This window comes from Mus musculus, chromosome 6, assembly GCF_000001635.26.
Source record: "Mus musculus strain C57BL/6J chromosome 6, GRCm38.p6 C57BL/6J".
Classification (NCBI taxonomy): Eukaryota; Metazoa; Chordata; class Mammalia; order Rodentia; family Muridae; genus Mus; species Mus musculus.
This window is the reverse complement of record NC_000072.6, coordinates 70,709,536-70,729,132: the sequence shown is the minus strand read 5'-3', so window position 1 is coordinate 70,729,132 and position 19,597 is coordinate 70,709,536. Positions and strand designations below refer to the sequence as shown.

At 41.7% G+C, this 19,597-nt stretch overlaps 1 long non-coding RNA gene, 1 other non-coding gene, 6 gene segments (V, D, J or C) and 1 further gene; 1 reads left to right on the top strand and 8 right to left on the bottom strand.

Moving 5' to 3' along the window:
* On the bottom strand, positions 2,379-2,698 carry Igkc (immunoglobulin kappa constant). The segment is given in 1 exon segment: positions 2,379-2,698. A coding segment is annotated over 1 exon segment (320 nt).
* Igk (immunoglobulin kappa chain complex) overlaps positions 2,379-19,597 on the bottom strand; it is a 3,171,119-nt gene continuing 3,153,900 nt past the window's right edge.
* On the bottom strand, positions 5,210-5,247 carry Igkj5 (immunoglobulin kappa joining 5). The segment is given in 1 exon segment: positions 5,210-5,247. A coding segment is annotated over 1 exon segment (38 nt).
* On the bottom strand, positions 5,548-5,585 carry Igkj4 (immunoglobulin kappa joining 4). The segment is given in 1 exon segment: positions 5,548-5,585. A coding segment is annotated over 1 exon segment (38 nt).
* Igkj3 (immunoglobulin kappa joining 3) lies at positions 5,873-5,910 on the bottom strand. The segment is given in 1 exon segment: positions 5,873-5,910. A coding segment is annotated over 1 exon segment (38 nt).
* Igkj2 (immunoglobulin kappa joining 2) lies at positions 6,179-6,217 on the bottom strand. The segment is given in 1 exon segment: positions 6,179-6,217. A coding segment is annotated over 1 exon segment (39 nt).
* On the bottom strand, positions 6,534-6,571 carry Igkj1 (immunoglobulin kappa joining 1). The segment is given in 1 exon segment: positions 6,534-6,571. A coding segment is annotated over 1 exon segment (38 nt).
* Gm46961 lies at positions 10,257-16,054 on the top strand. Of its 2 annotated transcripts, XR_001785273.2 has the most exons (3): positions 10,257-10,325; positions 10,606-10,706; positions 15,885-16,054. It is a non-coding gene; the product is annotated as a predicted gene, 46961 (long non-coding RNA). The 2 variants fall into 2 exon arrangements; XR_001785272.2 differs by lacking the exon at positions 15,885-16,054 and having other exon boundaries at positions 10,606-11,190.
* LOC115490474 lies at positions 12,662-12,810 on the bottom strand. Its single transcript, XR_003956589.1, has one exon. It is a non-coding gene; the product is annotated as a small nucleolar RNA SNORA48 (small nucleolar RNA).

Sequence of the window (19,597 nt, the reverse complement as noted above, 5' to 3'; positions counted from 1 at the left end):
AGTGCATAATTATACTATAGAGCCAAAATTAAGCATTTGACATTGGTACAATATATGAATATAGTTCAACAACATTTTATCACATATTTAAATGTATGTAACCACCACTGAAATCAAGACAGTGATTCTGTGACCTTGAAGATCCTCCTTGTGACAGCTCTTTGTCACATTTGTTTTCTTATCTGTAACATCCCTAGATCCTAGGATCAGTGATCTGTCCTCTTTCTCTCTAATGGTATAATTTCACCAGTGTTAAATAAAAAGAATACAGCATGTGACATTAGATTATATTTTTTTCACAAAGCACAAGGTTGCTCAGAATTATATAAATGCTTATATGTATTCTTTCTTCTTTTTTATTGTGGGTTCTGTTTTAGATAAGACTCGAACATATATATTTTGAGGAGGCATTTTTGTATTAATAGCCAGATTAGAGGCACTGTTGATTGATAAATTTGGTTCCCAGAAATGGATGAACAAGGTTATGCTATTTGAAAAGACAAATTAAAAAAAAGCAATTAAAAGAAGTTTCAAAAAGTGGATAATAATGTACATTCTCAAGAGGTAGGAAGGCAAAGGGTTGCCCTCTCCTATTTGGTGACTGTCCTTTCCCATCATCCTTATGTGGACTGAGAAAGGGAAGGAGCAGGGAAACTGGACTGCATATTAACTGGGGGAAGGGACACTAACATTATTCTGCACTGCCTTCAGAGTGTAGGCTGAGAAGATGCTTAGTAAATGTGTGCTGAGTGGATGAGCCCACGAGGGACTAAATGCAGGGGCCTCCAGGAAGAGGGGGAGAATGAAAGTCACTGTTAGTGTCCTCTTCCTTCCCTAATGTAACCTTTGATACGTGGGCTCTTCATACCCAGACAAAATTACCTATATTCTTTGACCTGTTGATGAAGGTCTCTTCTATCTCATTTTATACATGGCTATTTCTAATTCGATGCATGAAGGAAGAGACCCCAAGGAGGGATCATGTGTTTGAATTATGTGTTTTGTACTTTGAGCTCTGGAAGGCAGAATAGTAGAAGGCTCAAGGTTGTGGGAGATTTGATCCTGGATCCCCTACTTTATTGTCTTTCTGGCCTTGACGTATGATTCATTCCTTGTATCCTCTTTTATGTATGCACTGGGTATTAGATATTTCTTTAGGTGAAGTTATTATGAAGTATACAATATATACAGGAAGAACATAGATCCCAATTCCACAATAGTAACTTTCACATCCCATACAGAGAGACAGAACATTCCCCAAGCCCCAGAGTTTCCATCTTGCTACCTCAAAACTTATGTCTCTCTTAATTTTAAATTTTACCTGCTTTTAAACTTACATGGATGAAAAAATGTTTTGTTTTGCTTATTATCTTGTTTATGAGATTAAACTATGCTCTTAAGTTTTATTTTATTAATTCTCCTTATTAAGTAATAGCTCAATTGTGAACATGTCATAATTTAACTGTTGGTGGACATTTTGGTTGTATCCAGTTTTAGACTTTCATAAATGAGTCTCTCAATACTGGTTGCTTCTTAAGGTTTCTGGTGTACAGAGATAAGCACCTAAGAGTGGGGTGATCAGCTCTCAGCTTGGTAGAACTTTTCCCAAATTTTGATGTATGTGTGTAATCTCACGGTATAGAGGTCCTTGAAGTAGGTTGTGGGTAGTGCCCAGCCTTGCCAATGGCAGATAGGAGCCAGCTCATGTTTAAAAACTTAGTGAAGGCACAAAAGCAGATGAAGTCCAAGTACTATGATGGGCTTCCACATTTTCCTATTGCTTGCACATTTAGGTTGCCTTTGCTTCCTGTGATAATGATTCTACTTTGCTTCGCCAAGTTTACTGGGTAGGTTGAATCAGATTACAGAACATGTGCTTGTAAAGACTGTCCCCCTTCAGGACTTTGACGACTTAGGGGAAGAAAACTAGGAAGTATGCCTCCTCAAACCTACCATGGCCCAGAGAAATAAGCCATGAATAGTACTCGTGAACCTTAGAAAGGACTGCCATGTAGTGGACAGCCAACCAGGGCAAGTGGAGGGTTTTATTTATCCTTTAAGTGTGGTGGATTTCAGGGCAACTAAACATTTAACTTCTTTAGAAGAGAAACCCAGGTAACTGGAAAAACAACTGATTACTACCATTTAGTAAGAAAGACAGAGATCTCAAGTGCAAAGACTCACTTTATTGAATATTTTCTGCAAATATTAGCATGATAAAAGCCAAGGAAAGGGAGGAGGAGGAGAAGGAGGTGGGGAGGAGGTTTGGAGCACCGCAACAGTGGTAGGTCGCTTGTGGGGAAGCCTCCAAGACCTTAGAAGGGAAGATAGGATGGAGCTGGGGAGCTGGTGGTGGCGTCTCAGGACCTTTGTCTCTAACACTCATTCCTGTTGAAGCTCTTGACAATGGGTGAAGTTGATGTCTTGTGAGTGGCCTCACAGGTATAGCTGTTATGTCGTTCATACTCGTCCTTGGTCAACGTGAGGGTGCTGCTCATGCTGTAGGTGCTGTCTTTGCTGTCCTGATCAGTCCAACTGTTCAGGACGCCATTTTGTCGTTCACTGCCATCAATCTTCCACTTGACATTGATGTCTTTGGGGTAGAAGTTGTTCAAGAAGCACACGACTGAGGCACCTCCAGATGTTAACTGCTCACTGGATGGTGGGAAGATGGATACAGTTGGTGCAGCATCAGCCCCTGAGGAAGGAAGCACAGAGGATGGTATGAAGTAACAAGGAAGGGCTCCATTTCAGTGTATTATGTGTAAACAGTTATGTTATATACAGACACACAAAAAAGCACGCTTATCCCTACAGATAAGGAACAATGGGGCCAGGATGCACATATATACAATCTTGTTGTTTCTAAGTTATTCCCTAGTTCCTAGCTACTTCTTTAGAAAGTAAATTGAGTCTGACCCTTTGAAGATATTCTCAGGCTTCCTTCTATTGCCTTTCTTCCCTGAAACTACATTCTTTTCAGTTCCATGCTTCAGACAGAGATTCAGACCAGTTTATCTGACACTCCTGATGTTTGGGAGTCTGAACACAAGCACATAAGGTAAGAGCAGAAACTGGCTTTCATTTTCTCCTGTCTCTTCCAAGAATACTCTGATATTAGCCTCTGTATGGCTTCCTTTGGTGTAGCCAAGCTAAACCTACTGTATGGACAGGGCCTTAAGCCAGGGTCTGTATTTGGGTGTCCAGAAATATTCTGAGCAATTCATCAGACCCTGGTCTAATGGTTTGTAACCACATGGGACAATTTTTAGCCACACCAGAACAGGTCAACTGTAATCTGGGCCACCTGCCTGGGAGGAACTGGCAGACTTCACTTCTGATCTTAAGCAACTGCCAGATGGCCTCTCGGAAAGTCCCCTCTGTTGAGATGCCAACTCTTGGGTGACAGAGGTAGTAAAAACGAAAACTGAGAGTTCTTTACCAAGAAAAACAATAGAATTATGAGCAGCCTTTCCCCCCTTAAAATAAATTAATAGTTAAAAGGGAATTGACATCATTTTAAAGTAATTAAAAGTGGTTAAATAACTTAATGACTCTAAAGTAGTTTCAAGAGTTTTAAAGGGTCCTTAAATAGTTGCCTTTGGCTAGGGAAGGGTCAAACACAAAAGCTAATAAATAGTTTTCAAAATTATGGGATTATAGTAGCTGAGTTAAACATTTTTCTATCACAGAATTAAAGTATTGGGAAATATTTTTGTGCTAAATTATTATTAGTCATATTTTTGCATGAAGAAAAATATCCTACCTAACCAGTTAAGGTCATGTCACAAATTTATATTAATTTAACCAGTTAATATGACATATAATTTAGAGGAGTTTAGTGAGAGTTCAGTCAAAGAATATTTACCATGACTTTTGCTGGCTGTAGATTTTACCTCTAAAAGATTATATACATTAAGCTTTTAATATAACACTGGATAAAGCAGTTTATGCCCTTTCTAATTCCCTAATAGAAAATTAAAATAAGGGAATATAATAATAAATGCATTTTATTTCTGAAATCTCCAATAAGTCACCCTTTCCTTGTTTTTCTCACATTAGTGTAGTCTGTCACATCTCTGTTCTCTTCAGATTAGTGGCTCTGTTCCTATCACTGTGCCTCAGGAAAGTGGTCCACGCGGAGCAAGGGATGCTACCGCGGGGGTTCACATGGCCCTTAGCGGCAGGGTGAACGCCAAATGGCTGGCACAGCCGCGAGGTCACCCAGTTGTAAAGAAGAGGTTGCGGACCGTTTCAGTCCATTGCTGGCGATATAAAATTACAATCGAGTAATAACTGGGAAAACAAAGGACCAAATGTCTTACAAAACCGTGGCCATTAAAACATATAGTTCAAACCCAACTGTATTTCTACTCTTATAATAAAAAAGATCATTTCAAATTTACTTTCATGTAGAAATGAGACAAAGGAAAAAAACCCCTTGAGCTGTCTGTCAAGGACTCGTTCCTACAGAGTCTCTCATTTTGACATTTTGTGACAAATTTTAGAATAAGAGTCACACCTCTTCTGATTATTCAGCAAGCCATGGTATCTACATGGCAAGCAGTCATACTTTCAAACAGCTTAATGATTATTTCAGGACATACTACTGATTTTTGTAGTCATAAAAACTTAGGAGACAAAAGAGAGAACTCAGCCTACGGCTCACTCAACTCTGCTATCCCACTTTTATTGCAAAACTCAAGACAGTACTTGTGGAAACTCAACACGGATGAGTCTCCTTCTCTTCTCAGAGCTCCAGGCCCCTCTTTGATCTGCGCTGTTTCATCCTCTGGGTCATTCAGTTTATCTTCAAAGTTTGCTCCCACATCCATTTTAGGAGCTGAACTTGACTTCAGCCCTTTTCTATCCTGAAGTTCCTTCATTCCTCATCCCCTCCAAATCTCCCACTTAAACGTCTAGAAGACCACGCTACCTGCAGTCAGACCCAGATCTCAATAACTACTCATGCTTATTCTCCGATCCAATCTCTTGGATGGTGACCATAGTATTAATTACTTTCCTCTCAACTAAAGCCTCTTTTTGCCCCTAATCTCACTAGCTTGATAAACAGAAAATCTGACACTGTATGCCACGTCAACTGATAATGAGCCCTCTCCATTTTCTCAAGATTTTCTGAACTGACTTTAACTCCTAACATGAAAACCTGTGTCTTACACATAAAAAAAGATGAGAAAAGTGTACTTACGTTTCAGCTCCAGCTTGGTCCCAGCACCGAACGTGAGCCACAGTGAGGACTATGACATGCCCCTCTCTACAAAAACCTGCCTGTGAAGCCAGTCCAACTAGATGGGCCAAATTCAGAGGAAAAGCCCAGCTCTTTCTTCTACATTCCCCTTACAAAACTGGTCTCAGAAGCCTAAGACGAGTTTTTCGCTCAGCTTTCACACTGACTCTTTTCTGGGGGATCTTCTATTGATGCACAGGTTGCCAGGAATGGCTCATTTAGCCAAAATGTCACAAATTCACACAAGTTACCCAAACAGAACCAAAACGTCACAAGTAAATGAGCAAAAGTCTACTTACGTTTTATTTCCAACTTTGTCCCCGAGCCGAACGTGAATCACAGTGATTCATATCACTGCGCCCCCCTTTACAAAAACCTGCCTGAGGCTGATCCAGTTAGATAGGCTAAGTTCAGAGAAAAACTGTTCCTTTCTCATTTCTCCCACAAATCTGACATGAGGTCAGTCTGTTTGCTCAGCTTGTACAGTAGCTAGATTTTTGGTTCTCTTCTATTTAAGTTTTGGGTTACAAGGAATAGTTCATTTATCTAATGTACACCACAAACTCATACAAAGGACACAATGGGACCAAAACTTCACAAGCAGTTGAGCAAAAATGTACTTAGGTTTTATTTCCAGTCTGGTCCCATCACTGAATGTGATTTACAGTGATTTATTTTAACTTTACCTCCACAAAACCCTCCCTAGGTAGACAATTATCCCTCTTCCCCTAGTTTAGTTACTTTGGTTTAGAAAGCCTAAAATTTAGCCTGAAAATCATTCCAACCTCTTGTGGGACAGTTTTCCCTCCTTAACACCTGATCTGAGAATGGAATTTGCTAAATCCCTGAAATCTCCTTAAGAAAAACACACAACAAAGAACAACTTAACAAGGTTAGACTTAGTGAACAAGAGTTGAGAAGACTACTTACGTTTTATTTCCAGCTTGGTCCCCCCTCCGAACGTGTACACACACTGGTGTCCCTTCACTCAACCCCCATACAAAAACTGAGCATGGTCTGAGCACCGAGTAAAGGTTTGTCTAGGGCAGGCTACCCTGCTTCTTTGAGCATTTCTGAAACTATCACTTGTGTTAATTATTACACTGGCATTCATTCTCCAGAGAACATGTCTAGCCTATTCCCAGCTTTGCTTACGGAGTTACTCTGTATCTTTGCCTTGGAGAGTGCCAGAATCTGGTTTCAGAGTAAGATTTTATACATCATTTTTAGACATAGAAGCCACAGACATAGACAACGGAAGAAAGAGACTTTGGATTCTACTTACGTTTGATTTCCAGCTTGGTGCCTCCACCGAACGTCCACCACAGTGGTAGTACTCCACTGTCTGGCTGTACAAAAACCCTCCTCACTGAAGAGGAACAGAGCAGTGGGTAGCTGCGAAAGCTTAACCCCCTCTCCAAGCATGCGTGGAAGCGCTTGGGCTTCTCTGACAGAGAACTGCTGATTTTCATAGTTGAGACTTCAATTCTTAGAAGATAATGTATTTTATTATTAATGTATATAATACTAAATATTATATCTTTTGCTTTAGAAGCATGTCACATAGGACTGCTTATTATTTGTTCATTGAAAAATAAAGAAATGGGCTGGAGAGGTGGCTCAGCAGTTAGTGGCACTCGCTGCTCTTCCATAGGATCTTAGTTCTAGTACTATAAGTAGCTCACAACTGTCTATTACTCCAGCTGCAAGGAATCTGACAGCCTCTGCATCCATAAGTACATGGCATTCACTCACACATAAATAAAAGAACTCTAAAAAGGAGGAAAACAAACAAATTGGATAGCCAGTTCTTTGTAACTTTTCCTGGGCTGAGTGGTGGTGGTGGTGGTAATTCTGCAAATTATAAATTTTAAATGGTATTAATTTAGAACTCACTAGCATCTCTTAGTTAATAATAACTAAGCCAGTCTTTCTATTTGAACTTCTTTGCTTTAATGCTGTTTCATAGAAGGTACACAAAATTATATCTATATGTTAAGGTTCATATCCTTTGGAATTGAGTTATGGATACAACAGCAACCATTAATAAAGGAGAAAGATAAGCTTTCACTCATGGATTGGTCTGTTGTTAGGACAGGTGAAGCTCAACTTTCACCAAGATCAACCACATTCATGATACCTTTGAAGTTTGTGTCTCCAATTAAAGATGCTGAAAGCTTGCTTTGAGTTTCAGCTTTATTTACTACAGTCTTGTTTCTCTTGTAACCACCCATTCCCATCCCCTTCCTACCACCCCAAAGTCCTTCCAATCCTGCCACAGCCTTCCACATTTACAAGGCATCTTCTCTGCTTCTGAACACCCTGTCCTCCCTATCCCTTGAGCTGTCATTCAAGATTCAGCTCAAGAGATTCTTTCTACCACCAAGTTGGCTTTATAGATAGGTTGTTAGGCCTGTAGAACCCATTTGCTCTGAGATAGTAAGATGTTTGTTATTTTATTAGCTAGGATTTTGGGAATTCTGGTCCATTTATTTTTAATTGACAAGCACTCATCAGACATTTGCAGAATAAATGAAAAAAAAGCAATAAAAAAAAGCCAATAGTATAGATCAGTGATAGTAATCTACAACAGACAAAAGGTTAGTACTGACCTCTACAAGAATCAACTTTCTTAGAAAAATTGCAACTCTAACCAAGATTAGAGAGGTCTACTTGTTTATGTTATTAGGGTTTTGCTAATCTGGAATGGCAGATTCTACATGTGTTTCACCAGAAGATGGAGAAAGAAAAGAATCAAGTAGGAAATAGAAAGAAAAGAGAAATTGTCAATAAAACTTAACTATGTAAAGTAGCTGATGATCTCAATTAACATGGATCATAAAGAGAATGAAAAGTGATTTTTCTCTGTAGTTATGGAAGCGATATCAACCATAAAAATTGATGTTTGTTGAGAACTTATAAAATGCCAGACATCATATATGGCTCATTATATTTAGCTATCCATAAAACTCTATGAACTAGAAATTAATATTGTTTGTCTGTGACATTAAAGAACAAAGCTTAGACTTAAATCTGCTGTTTATGCACTTAGTGCACAGTTATTAGAGTAGACACGAGGGACAAAATTACCGAATAGGAGCAGCATGCATGTAAGAGAGAGAATACTGGAGTAGGAGGAAGAGGAACCCCTTAGGCCATCCTGGGGTGGGAAATGAGAGCTAAGTGTGCTCAGATGTCTGTAGAGACTACACTATTTTTTAAAAGGTAAAAAGAATAGGAATACCAAATATCCATCGATAGGAGTTTGGATAAACTAGTTTATGTAGACCACAACGAACACAAATCAGTTAATAAAAGGAAATATGTTTCTAGATGTTTTTGTTAAAATATGGGGCACTGGATACGATGTATGGTCTGACTGTAAAACGGATGCTGTAGTACAGGCTTCTTCTAGGAGGCTGCACAAGCTGTGCTTAGAGGTTTCCCCTGGGGCAGCTCAAGGGCAGTAAGGACACATACTGTCCTCCTATCTATTATATATGTGTGTTTACATGGCATATTGGCTGATTGTTATATTTGTTTCTTTTATAATAGTTCATTTTATACATTCATTTTATAGTTTTCAGAAACCATTTTCAGTTGTTTGGTGTGTAGAGACTACACCATCAAAAATGTAAATTCTGAAATTACCCTTTTCTTTTTCCTCAATTAATTTTTTAAAATATCTTTAAACAGAGTTAAAAAACGGTAAAAGCCTCTCTGGTTCTGCACAGGAGATAATTTTTTTCCAAACAGAGAATGAGGGACTATAACATGGGAGTGGACTGCATGAGTTGGCAGCATAAGAGAAACATTTTGGAGGAAACAAGATCTAGTTTGAACTAGATCATTATGAAGCCGTGTTTGGTCATACAGTAGTGGTTGATGGATATGGGCTAAGATCTCTACTCTAGAAGTGGTTGAAACCTTTAATTTGGGATTCATTATTTGCAGACAAAGAATGTGTCAGGAGCATTGATGAGGCTCTTCTGGGATCTATGACCCTGTAGAGTGTCCATGTTGGGTATTGATTGGTCTATTGAGGAAAGGCTAAGTATCTATAAGACAATCCCTGTGGTTCCTGGACTTAACTCACTAGAGTGATGAGAATAGAATTCTGGGGGAAGCACCTCAATAAATTCATTCTTAATGTTGCTTCCCACTTCACCCTCACCAAAGGCAATCCTCAGAGTAATTTCTAACCTGTTTGTGGAGAGAAAGGGAGATGGGGAAAAGGAGGGAGAGGGAAAGGGAGCCAGTAAGCATAAAAACACATCTTTAAATTATTCCAAACATACTTCACAAACTACATTAGTGACATCTTTAGATATAACAATTCCAGAAACTTTTTTTTTTTTTTTTGTTGCTGTTGCTAAGTAATTTTTCCATCATTAAACAGTCTTTTAAGGGAGTTTTTTTTTTCCCATATTAGTAACAGAGAGGATTATCCTGCATGTCAGAAACAATTTTGTTCTCTGCAAAGTTTGAAGGTTGTTGGCTTCCCTACCTGGCACTGGAATATTCTTGTCTGAGAGCTGCCTTGAAGTCTCTGGTCCAATTTTCTCTTCCCAGTTTATCAGTCACTACAGAGTCCTCGATAGTCAGTTCTTGCTTCAGATGGACTTGTCTTTGGGCAGTAAATCACCGTCTTGGCCAGGAAGGAGGAAGACAAAGGAGGCCACGTAAGGATGAGACGCTCCTTATGTCCATTCCCACTTGTCCCTGAAGAAAGGCATGTGGGCACAAGCCAAGTCCTTTCCTGTGTGTGCATGTGTGCATGTCACAACGTGGCACAAAAGTCTGGTCCCAGTCTGGAAAGTGAAGATGTGTCTCTTGATTTCAGAAGGACATTAGGCTACAGCCATTTCACTTCACATGAAAGAGAAAACAGTAAGTGGATCAGGGTTTACTAACCTCAGAGGGGCTAAGCCTCTGAAATTTACATATTGGCTGTTGTGGGTTCCAGCTTACTCTATACGTGTGATAAACTGAATTCTGAGCTCTCTGCCTTCCCCCATGTGTCTACCACTGACATATTGTGCTTGGTTGTTTTTACCATTCCAGTTTTGTTCCCCAGGTGATGTAATTTGGCATATGTGTGCTAGAATTGAATGGCCTTCTTTGGATAGATCATTGAGGAAGAAGGTGGTAAGCTAGCTAGTTTGAAGATGTTTTGTCTTGTCCATAGACTTGTAAGGTTATTGTGCTAAGTAGAGGAATTAAATATGAAGATCAATCTACAGGGAGCTCTAGCAGTAGTCACTGGATTGTACAAAAATACAACTGCATGCACCCTAGCATAAGAGACACGATCTGTACATAAGCTTATTAAGCTAAAAAATATTTTTTCCACGCAGGAATAACAAGGCATGGAGCCTAACTGCATCAAGGTATTCCAGCGAGGGCTGTGGAAACCACCAGAGAAACACTTCTGTCCACACGCATGCTCTGGGCAAAGGTTGGTTGTATAACTACTGCCAGTGAAGCCTGGGGACTGAAGAAATTGAAGAAGAATGTAGAGATTGGCTGAGGTCTATGGACCCACCAGGCTACAACCTCATCTCCCTGCCTTCCACCTCTGCTTGTACTTTTAGTATTCCACTTTCCCCTTTCATACTGCATATCACCTCCCCTACCTCCTCACCTCTTCTTTTAAAGTACTTTTATTTACTTCTATAGTTCACGGTCTCTAGGCTCCTGACCCCTGTCTAAACTCCCACATAAATACTCATACACAAAATTTAGAAGCTGGGATCTACTCATGACAGAGAATGTCCCCCGCCCCCCATTCCACTTATTTTCCTATCTTATTATACGACTGGATAAAATCTATAGTGTTTACATACAATATTTTCATGATTTATTCATCAGTTTGTGGACATCAGGTTGATATTACTTCTTAAGTTTTGTGTCTAGAACATCAATAAACATGAATGTATAAGGTTCTCTAGTAAAATATAGCCCTTTGTACACAAGTCCAGGAATGATATAAATAGGTTTTATGGTAGTTTTGTGTTTAATCTTTTGAGGAAAGTTATACTTATTTCCATGGTGGCCACACCAGCTTACACTCACACCACCTGTGAATAACGACTCCTCTTTTCCTTCATCTTCATCAGCATTTGTTGTCACTTCTTTTCTTTTAATTAAAAAAAACCTTTTAATTAATTTTTTGAGTTTCCCATCATACACCCCAGTCCCACTAATGTCCCTTTACCCTCATATCTGCCCTTTGCCCTTGCAACCTCCCCCCTCCTACACACACACACACACACACACACACACACACACACACACACACACACACACACAGAGAGAGAGAGAGAGAGAGAGAGAGAGAGAGAGAGAGAGAGAGAGAGAGAGAGAGAACAGAAGCATAGAAATCTCATCATGGAAGCTGTAGTGTGTCACAGTGTGTTCCAAAGTATGTCCCTCTGTCCACACATCTTCATTTTCTTTCCTGACTACTGAAGGCGTTGAGGGGGAGGTGTGGAGGGGACATCAACCATGTACATATACCACCTTGTAGCAGACTTGTGGTGGACTCAGATCTTGGTGGTGGCTCATCTGTGTCCCCACCACCAAGGTCAACTCTGTTGTGTCCTCCAACTCTCCTGACCCTGTGGTTACTTTTCTGACTGCTGAGGTAGTGAGGGGTGGGAGGGGGCATCACCCCTGCACCTGTGCCAGCCCACTGCAGAAGAAGGAGGGGTCAACTCTCCCACACTCATGGGGCTTGCTCACTTGCCACCAGGGCCCGCTCCACGGTGCTAGCTGGGCGAGGTGCAGGGCCTGCTCTCCTAAGTGCTGCCATGGTGAGAGGCGGGACTATCTCTTTAAGAGAGCTGCAGCCAGTGAGGGGCAGGGACAGTTCTGCACAGCCCCTGGACATTCATGTCGACAAAAGTGGCTGCTCAGATCAGGGATGTCCCCATGTTCTCAGGTGGCAATGTGAGCCTCGGATATCAACCCCAACCCTGCCGCTACTCTGTGTAGCCTCAGCCTCAGACCCGACTCTCAGCAGAAGCTGAGGCTGGGATCTCACCATGGCCTCACAACAGGCTGCTGTCCAGCTGCTGCATTTCTCTTTCTCTCTCATCTGCCCACCACTCACTCGTGCATTGTGGAGGCTCCTGATATAGACGGGCCCCTAGGTGACATTCTCGGCACTGCGTGGTGTGGCAGCAAGTGGTGTTTTTGGCTGTCTATGCCACGCACCTGAGGGTTTGTGGGTGGCATTGCGGTCTTCAGGTCTCGGCCTTCCTTCTTCCGGACTGTGTTGGGTAGGTGGTAGGCAGGCCCCTGTGCATCTTCGGCCCTCCCATGCTGTAGGGTGGAGGACCTGCCCCACATAGTGTTGCAGAACTCTGTCTTCCTCCTCTTGCACTGCACTGCCTGGATTTGATTTGATTTTTATGTCTCCCAGGCATAAAACAGCTTAGGCCACTGAGCCAGCCATCAAGCTAGGGTGAACAAAGGACTGCCATGCCATCTGCTCTGCCCCTGACTGATAGAAGAACACCACCACCACCAAGGTGTCCCTTTATCCATTGCCAGGGGTTATCAGCTGTTTTCTTAATAATAGCCATACTGACTAGAGTGATATACATACTATTATTTTAGTTTTTATCTGCAACTTCCTGATTATATCATATTTTGTCTATCTATATTTCTTTATTCAGTCCATTATCTCATTTATTGATTGGACATTTTATACTTTTGGTGTTTAATTTTTGCAGTTCTTTGTATATTCTAGGAGCCAATCCCTCGTTAAAGTAAAGCAATTCTTTTTCACTCTGTAGCTGGACTATTGTTATGTTGATGGTTTCTTTTACTGTGCAGAAGACATTTAGTTTTATATAATCCTCCTTATCAATTCTTGAGAATATTTCCAGTGATATGGAGGTTCTGTTCAGAAAGTTCTTGCCAGTTCTTACACTTCAAAGTTTTTTTTTTCCTGTGCAGTTTCAACTTTTCATGTTTTGAATCAAAGCCTTTGACCCAACTTTGAATTGATTTTTGTGCAGGATGATAGATATGGATCCAATGTAGTCCTTGTGGATGTCCAATTTGCAACTTGTTTTTTTTTTTTCATTTATGTTTTTAACACGTTTGTCAGAAATTATCTGTCCACAGAAGTGCAGGTTATGGGCCCTCTTCCAGTTCATTGTTCTCTGTCTGCTTTTGTGGATGCACCTTACTCTCTTTGTCATTACACTTATGTGGGATAATGTGAGTTTCAGTGATGTGATGTGATGTGATGTGATGTAGGGTTTGTCCTGCTTAGCCTACTCATGGTCTTTTGTGTTTCCATACAAGCTTAGTATTATCTTTCTAGTTCTGTAAAGAATGTCACTAGAACCATGATGGTGATAGCATTAAATCTGAAGATTGTGTTTTTTAGTACAACATTTCACACGTTATTTCTCCCAATCCAGGACATAGATTCCTCTCATGAAACCCAGTCTTTCCTGTGCCTCTGTGATGGCCGGTGTCATTCTTCCTTTTCTGTAAAGAATTTTAAAAACTATCTTGTAGTGTAGTCTTGGCAGTCACGAACTCACTTATAGATTGCTTGTTACACGAGTAGCTTTGCTATCAATTTAAAGCGTGGTTAGATGGTATTTACTTTCCGAATTGAAGGGCATCATTTCGTACTTTCCTGGCTTTTAGGACCGCAGAGGGGAGGATTTGTGTGCTCTGGAATTTGTGTCCCGTGCATGAGCTGGTGTCCCCCTACGGTTCCTAACATTTGTTCTTTGCTTAACATTTTTTTTTTTTAATTTTCTGATTATAAAATGGAGTGAAGAGGATTTTCTCTTGTGAAGTCTGTTTAGAGTTCTCAATTCCTTTTTTATTTCACTGTCTGTTTCTTTTTCTAGACTTGGGAAAAAGGAAAAGTAGGGAAAAAAAAGACTTAACAATAATGAAAGCGTTGACAACCAAAAACTAGAAGAGAAAAAGGTAAAACTTAAGAAAAGTATAAAACAATTAGAAGTATGAATACGTGTGTGTGTGTGTGTGTGTGCGTGTGTGTATGTGTAAGGGACACAGGAGTAAACAAGGAAAAAAGAAAGAAACTAAGGAAAAAAACCTGCTCTAAACTGAAAAAACGCACGAACAAAATTAAATGATTGTATGAAAAGAGATAACAATACACACACACACACACACACACACACATGCACACACACACACACACACACACACACACACACACACACACACACACATATATCCACCCCAAATACATACAGTAAAAATCCTGCTAAGCGAGTATTGTGGGGGAATACACAAAGAAAACAATAGAGAGGAAGATGTGAGGCAGTGTTGGAGCTGCCTCTTCAGAAAAGCACACTCACGGAGGAAGAGGGTCAGGTGAACTTGTGGGCACATCCTTCCGTTTATGTTTTTGCTGAGTCTGTATTGTTTGTCTGGTTAGCGTGAGAGTTTTCCTTGTTGCTGACTAGGGGCCTCTGCTGGCCACATTGAGCTTTGCAGTCTGTCTTTCACCGACTTATTTTTATCCAAGGCTGATCCCAATGCAAGAGGTTTCTGCATCTGTACTTTAGCATGTGAGAGCTAGCTCTGTGCCTGTCTTGAGGGTGGGACTGCTCTGCTTCGGTTAGCTTTTCTTTCAGGAGTAGCTTTCCCTTCCCTTTCCCTTCTAAGGAAGTGTAAGCTGGGGGCAGCATTTAGCTGATTTCTCTGTCATACTTTCCTCCCACCCCCCCTTCTTTTCAAGTATTCTTTTATCTTTAAAATGAGCATCTGAAATTCTTCCTCTATTTCTCTCTGCGGGAAAGAATCCATTTAGTCCACAGACTCACCTTTCTCATAGAGGCAGTCTTCTATTTTATCCATGTGAATTAAAGTCCTCGTGTCCCCTTCAAGTCCCTCCCCAAGAACCTGCACCTTACGTTGACCACTTTACAAAGGCTGAATCACCGATTAGAACCCTGACGCCATTATTGATGCTACGTTGTGCTTGCAGACAGGAGCCTGGATGACTGTCCTCTGAGAGGCTCTACCAGCCCTTGACTGAGACAGATATTTACTGCCAACCATTGAACTGAAGTCGGGGACCCCTATGGGAGAGTTAGGGGAAGGACTTAGGGGAAGGACTGAAGGAAAGGAAGGGATGGCAACTCTATAGGAAGATGAAGAGTGTCATCTAACCCAGACCCCTGAGAGCTCCCAGAGAGAAATCCAGCAACCAAAGAGCATATATGGGCTGGTCCGAGTCCCCCCCCCCCCCCCCGTCCTCCCCCGCACATATGTAGCAGACATATTTGTTTGGCTTCAGTGGGAGAGCATGAGCTAATCCTGTAAAGACTTGATGCCTGAGGGAAGCGGGATGACTGGGGTGGGGGTACCCTCTTAGAAGCTAAGGGGGTGTTGGGGAAGAAATCTGCAAAGGGAGGCTGGGGGCGGGGGCGGCAACATTTATGGATATAAAACAACAACAACAACAGCAGCAACAACAATAATGATAATAAAGAACTTCAGTGACTGTGGAGGGGTGGAATCTGTGCAGGCCCAGAGACAAGTTATCTTTAGCTCCCTCAAGTGGCCATTAACTGCTACTTGAGGCCATTTACTGCCGTCTGTGACCTATCATCTTTGTGACTGTTAGGTAAATCCTTTGGAATACAAGAACAGATCCCAACTCATCCTGACTTGAGTTGTTGGCCGAGCAGCATCCTCACGGCAAACACTGGGACCGTCAGATAGCATCCGAGGTCTGTAGCAGAGGTTCCCCACTTTGCTTTAACCTGCACTCCTGTGCCCATCAATAAATTTGAAAAGTACCTTGTAACCTCTTTTTTTTCTGTTACTGTAAAGCCTCTGAAAATTGTACCTTGTTGGCATTTAAGGTAACCAAAATCTAGGAATCTTGGAAGGGACAATGGTGGAGAGAAAGGAAAAACTGTTTAGGACAAATTTTGTAGGAAGTAGGAATGTAGTGCAGAAAAATGGGAAAGAGGAGAGGGGGGAGAGATGGCCATTCAAAGCTGCGTGAGGGTGCATGAAAAAGCCGTAAGGAAGAATACTACTTTGCAAGTGATTTAACGTACAATTAATAAAAAGGAGTTGGTGTGAGGTACCCTGCATGGGAGGATAAAGCTGCTCCCGGAAGCCATAGGTTATTAAATAAAAATCCTGGTGCCAGGGGTGAGATTCCATGCTATATGTTGGTCATTGAGGTCCTTAAGGTCCTTCAAACAATATAGGCAATTACCATAGCTAATTTCTAGATGCTAAGACCCTATTGCTGGATACACCATGCTCCTGGTTGTAGACCATGGAAAAGCCCAGATGGAGCCGATTGGAGGCTTCCTTTCAGCTGGGTGGATTTCACAGTGCCAGACGATGGTGCACAGTCTTCTGGGTGAAGGAGCTAGTCAGCAGTTGCATTTAGCTATAGACCCTGTGCCCTATTGGATCGACCCCACGGCAGGTAAGATATGCCCACTGGAGCAATAGTGGTATGGCTAGAATGGGGGTAACCAACCATTTTCTGATTGGGTTTGAGGTCCACTCCACAGTATTCATTCCTGCTACTGTAAACCTGGTTAAAGGCTTATGGGGGTGTGGTTAAAGGCCCTAGTGGGAAACTTACTGCTGTTGTTTCACTAAATGGACATGGTTTGTTTTTTGAATGGCCTTGTAAATATTGCTAGGTTGAAAACCTATAGATTAGTGTTGCTCAGACCCTCCTCCCTTGTGTGTGTGTGTGTGTGTGTTTTATGCAGAGACTTATAACGGGTCAAAGCGCTGAAAATAAGGGATGATTGAGTGCTCAGTCATCAATGGTTCGTTTATGTCATCACCATACAAGGTTCAGAGTACACTGCAGGAGAAGGGGTAGAAAGAACACAGAGTTGGTGGAAGGAAAGGGGCTTTGTGCACCATCCTTGGGAATCAGACATGGCTGTTGCACTCACGGACTCAGAGCAGCTTGATTACTTTCTCACAACCAGAAGATCTGGCCTGCCAATATTCCATCACGGGCAGGGCAGGGGCTTATGAGGCTCTTCTTTTCCTTTAAGATTTATAGTCAGTTAAGGACTTCTAATTAGGTTAATTGGGGCTTTTAAGGCCCCTACCCTTTTCTAAACAGCTTTTGGCTGTTAATAGTTGCTAGGGGAGGGAACAAAAGTTTCTTCAGTGATATACCCACTGCTAAGTTGATCATGCTTTGTTAAATAACCCCTAACCCGAGTTTATGTAAGTTACCTCAGCTAACGGGTTATCAAAAAGTGTGTGGGGTTGTGGGAAGGTGGCTTAGCGGCCAAGAACACTTGACGCTCCTGCAGAGGGCCTGAATTTGATTCCCAGCACCCACAGCAGGCAATTCACAACTGTTTGTAACTCCAGGTCCAGGCGATTGGACACATTCTCATGGTCCATAACAGACACACACACATACACATAAATAAAAATAAACCTTAAAAACGGACACAAAGTTAGCAGGGATGTAGTTAGAATGTGAGGGAGATAAGAGAAGGTAATCAGCCTTGAATATGATTAAAATATCTCATACACACATGTCAAAGAGATGTGTGTGGTGGTTGCCAAGGGTGGTTGGATGGTGGGATAAGTAAAACAGTCATATTAGGAGGCCCATTACTCATGGGATCACTGAGGCAGGAGCTATGCATTCTTAACCTATTGTTAAATCACTGTGAATGACAACTTTATTGTAGATGTGTTTCTTAATGTCAATTTTCCTGATAGCTTGGATGATTTGAATGGTAAATTAAGACTGCTTCATCCTATGGAGCTATGTATGGCCTTGAATGAAGGAATATCAGTCAAGAAGGCAGTCTGAAGGTGTGTGACTTCATTCTGAGTGTCTGAGGGACTGCTGTGATTGGGACAGGTGCAGCCCTTCATGCTTGGTGAGAATACTGTTCTTCATTGGTGTGATGTACTGCCACGTGCACACACACTGGACACACTCCCACTCTGGCTATATAAGTGCTCTGCTTGGTTCACTCTGCAAGTTAACCTGGAGATACCAGCTAGATGTTGCTCTCTGGTGTTGAAGCTGAAGCATTAAGTTGCAATAAAAGGCCCGGTCTTGCCTATTTTTGCGTTTTATCATTAGTAGAGTGAGTTGAGCTGGTAACATGAGGAAAGGAAGGAAGCAGGGACAATGAAGGCAATGTCAGTGGTGAAGGAAGTGTCCTTGGTGACATCGGCAGTGACATCAAAAGGCTGTGGTAGAGATGAGGAGGAGCAGAGGCAATAGAGACAGCTGCTGAAGACAAGAAACTTCTGGCCCTGGTACTGGGAGATTTCTAAGGAACTGTCAAAGGGCCAAGGTGTCAGACACCCCAGGCTACCAGCTCAACTCACTCTACTATATATGTGTGTATATATAGTACACACACACACACACACACACACACACACACACACACACACACACACTGTGCATGCATGTGAACACAGTGCTTGAGGAGGCCAGAAGAGATGTTCAGATCCTTGGAGATGAAATTACAGGCTGTTATATGTAACTGCATGTGAGCTGCCTGATATGGGTGCTAGGAACTGAACTTACATCCTCTGAAAAAGCAGGGCACATCTTAACCACTGAGCCACCTCTCCCTAGTCATCCTGTTGGATTTCAAAACCTGGAACAGTAGGCCTCTAGCTCTCAGGGCTTGGAGCTGTAAACTTCTGGGACTCCCTCCAAACCCAGGCTTTTGGAACTCCAAGGCCTGGGACTAGAGACCAAAGAGAGCTTTACTCCCTATCTTGGCAGGTCAGAACCACGGCAAGCCGTTTGATACCAGTAAAAGGTGGAAAATGTTAACTTGTAAAATTGAAGTTATTTATACAATTTGTTTGTGTCTCTGAATTGTAGAAACATTGTTTAGATATCAAAAATGAAAGCAATGAAAAGGAATCGATCTCACAGAGCCAATGAACAGCTCATTATCTGAGCATGGCAGGGGGCAGAAGCTGTGTCAACAGAGAAGCTGTGTCAGCAGATGGCAGTGCTGTATAAGCAGTGAGCCTACGGAGGCCCGATCATGGGTCACTGAGCTGGCCTGCAAACAAAGCCAGTGATCTGAATCTTGTCAGGTCTCCACCTCTATAATGGGATCAGACTGTTGTTTAAAAAAAAAATCTTTCCTCTCCAACTTTTTCGTGTGTGTGTGTGTGCACGGGAGATACACACACACACACACCAAACCCTCCCTCCCCTTGAGTAAGTATCTATGTAGATATATAGGTACATTACATGCTCCCTTCCTATCTGAACGTCTTTTTCTTCTCAGACTATTTCTAGTACATATGAATGGGTGTGGCACAGGAAACAGTGACAAGGAAATG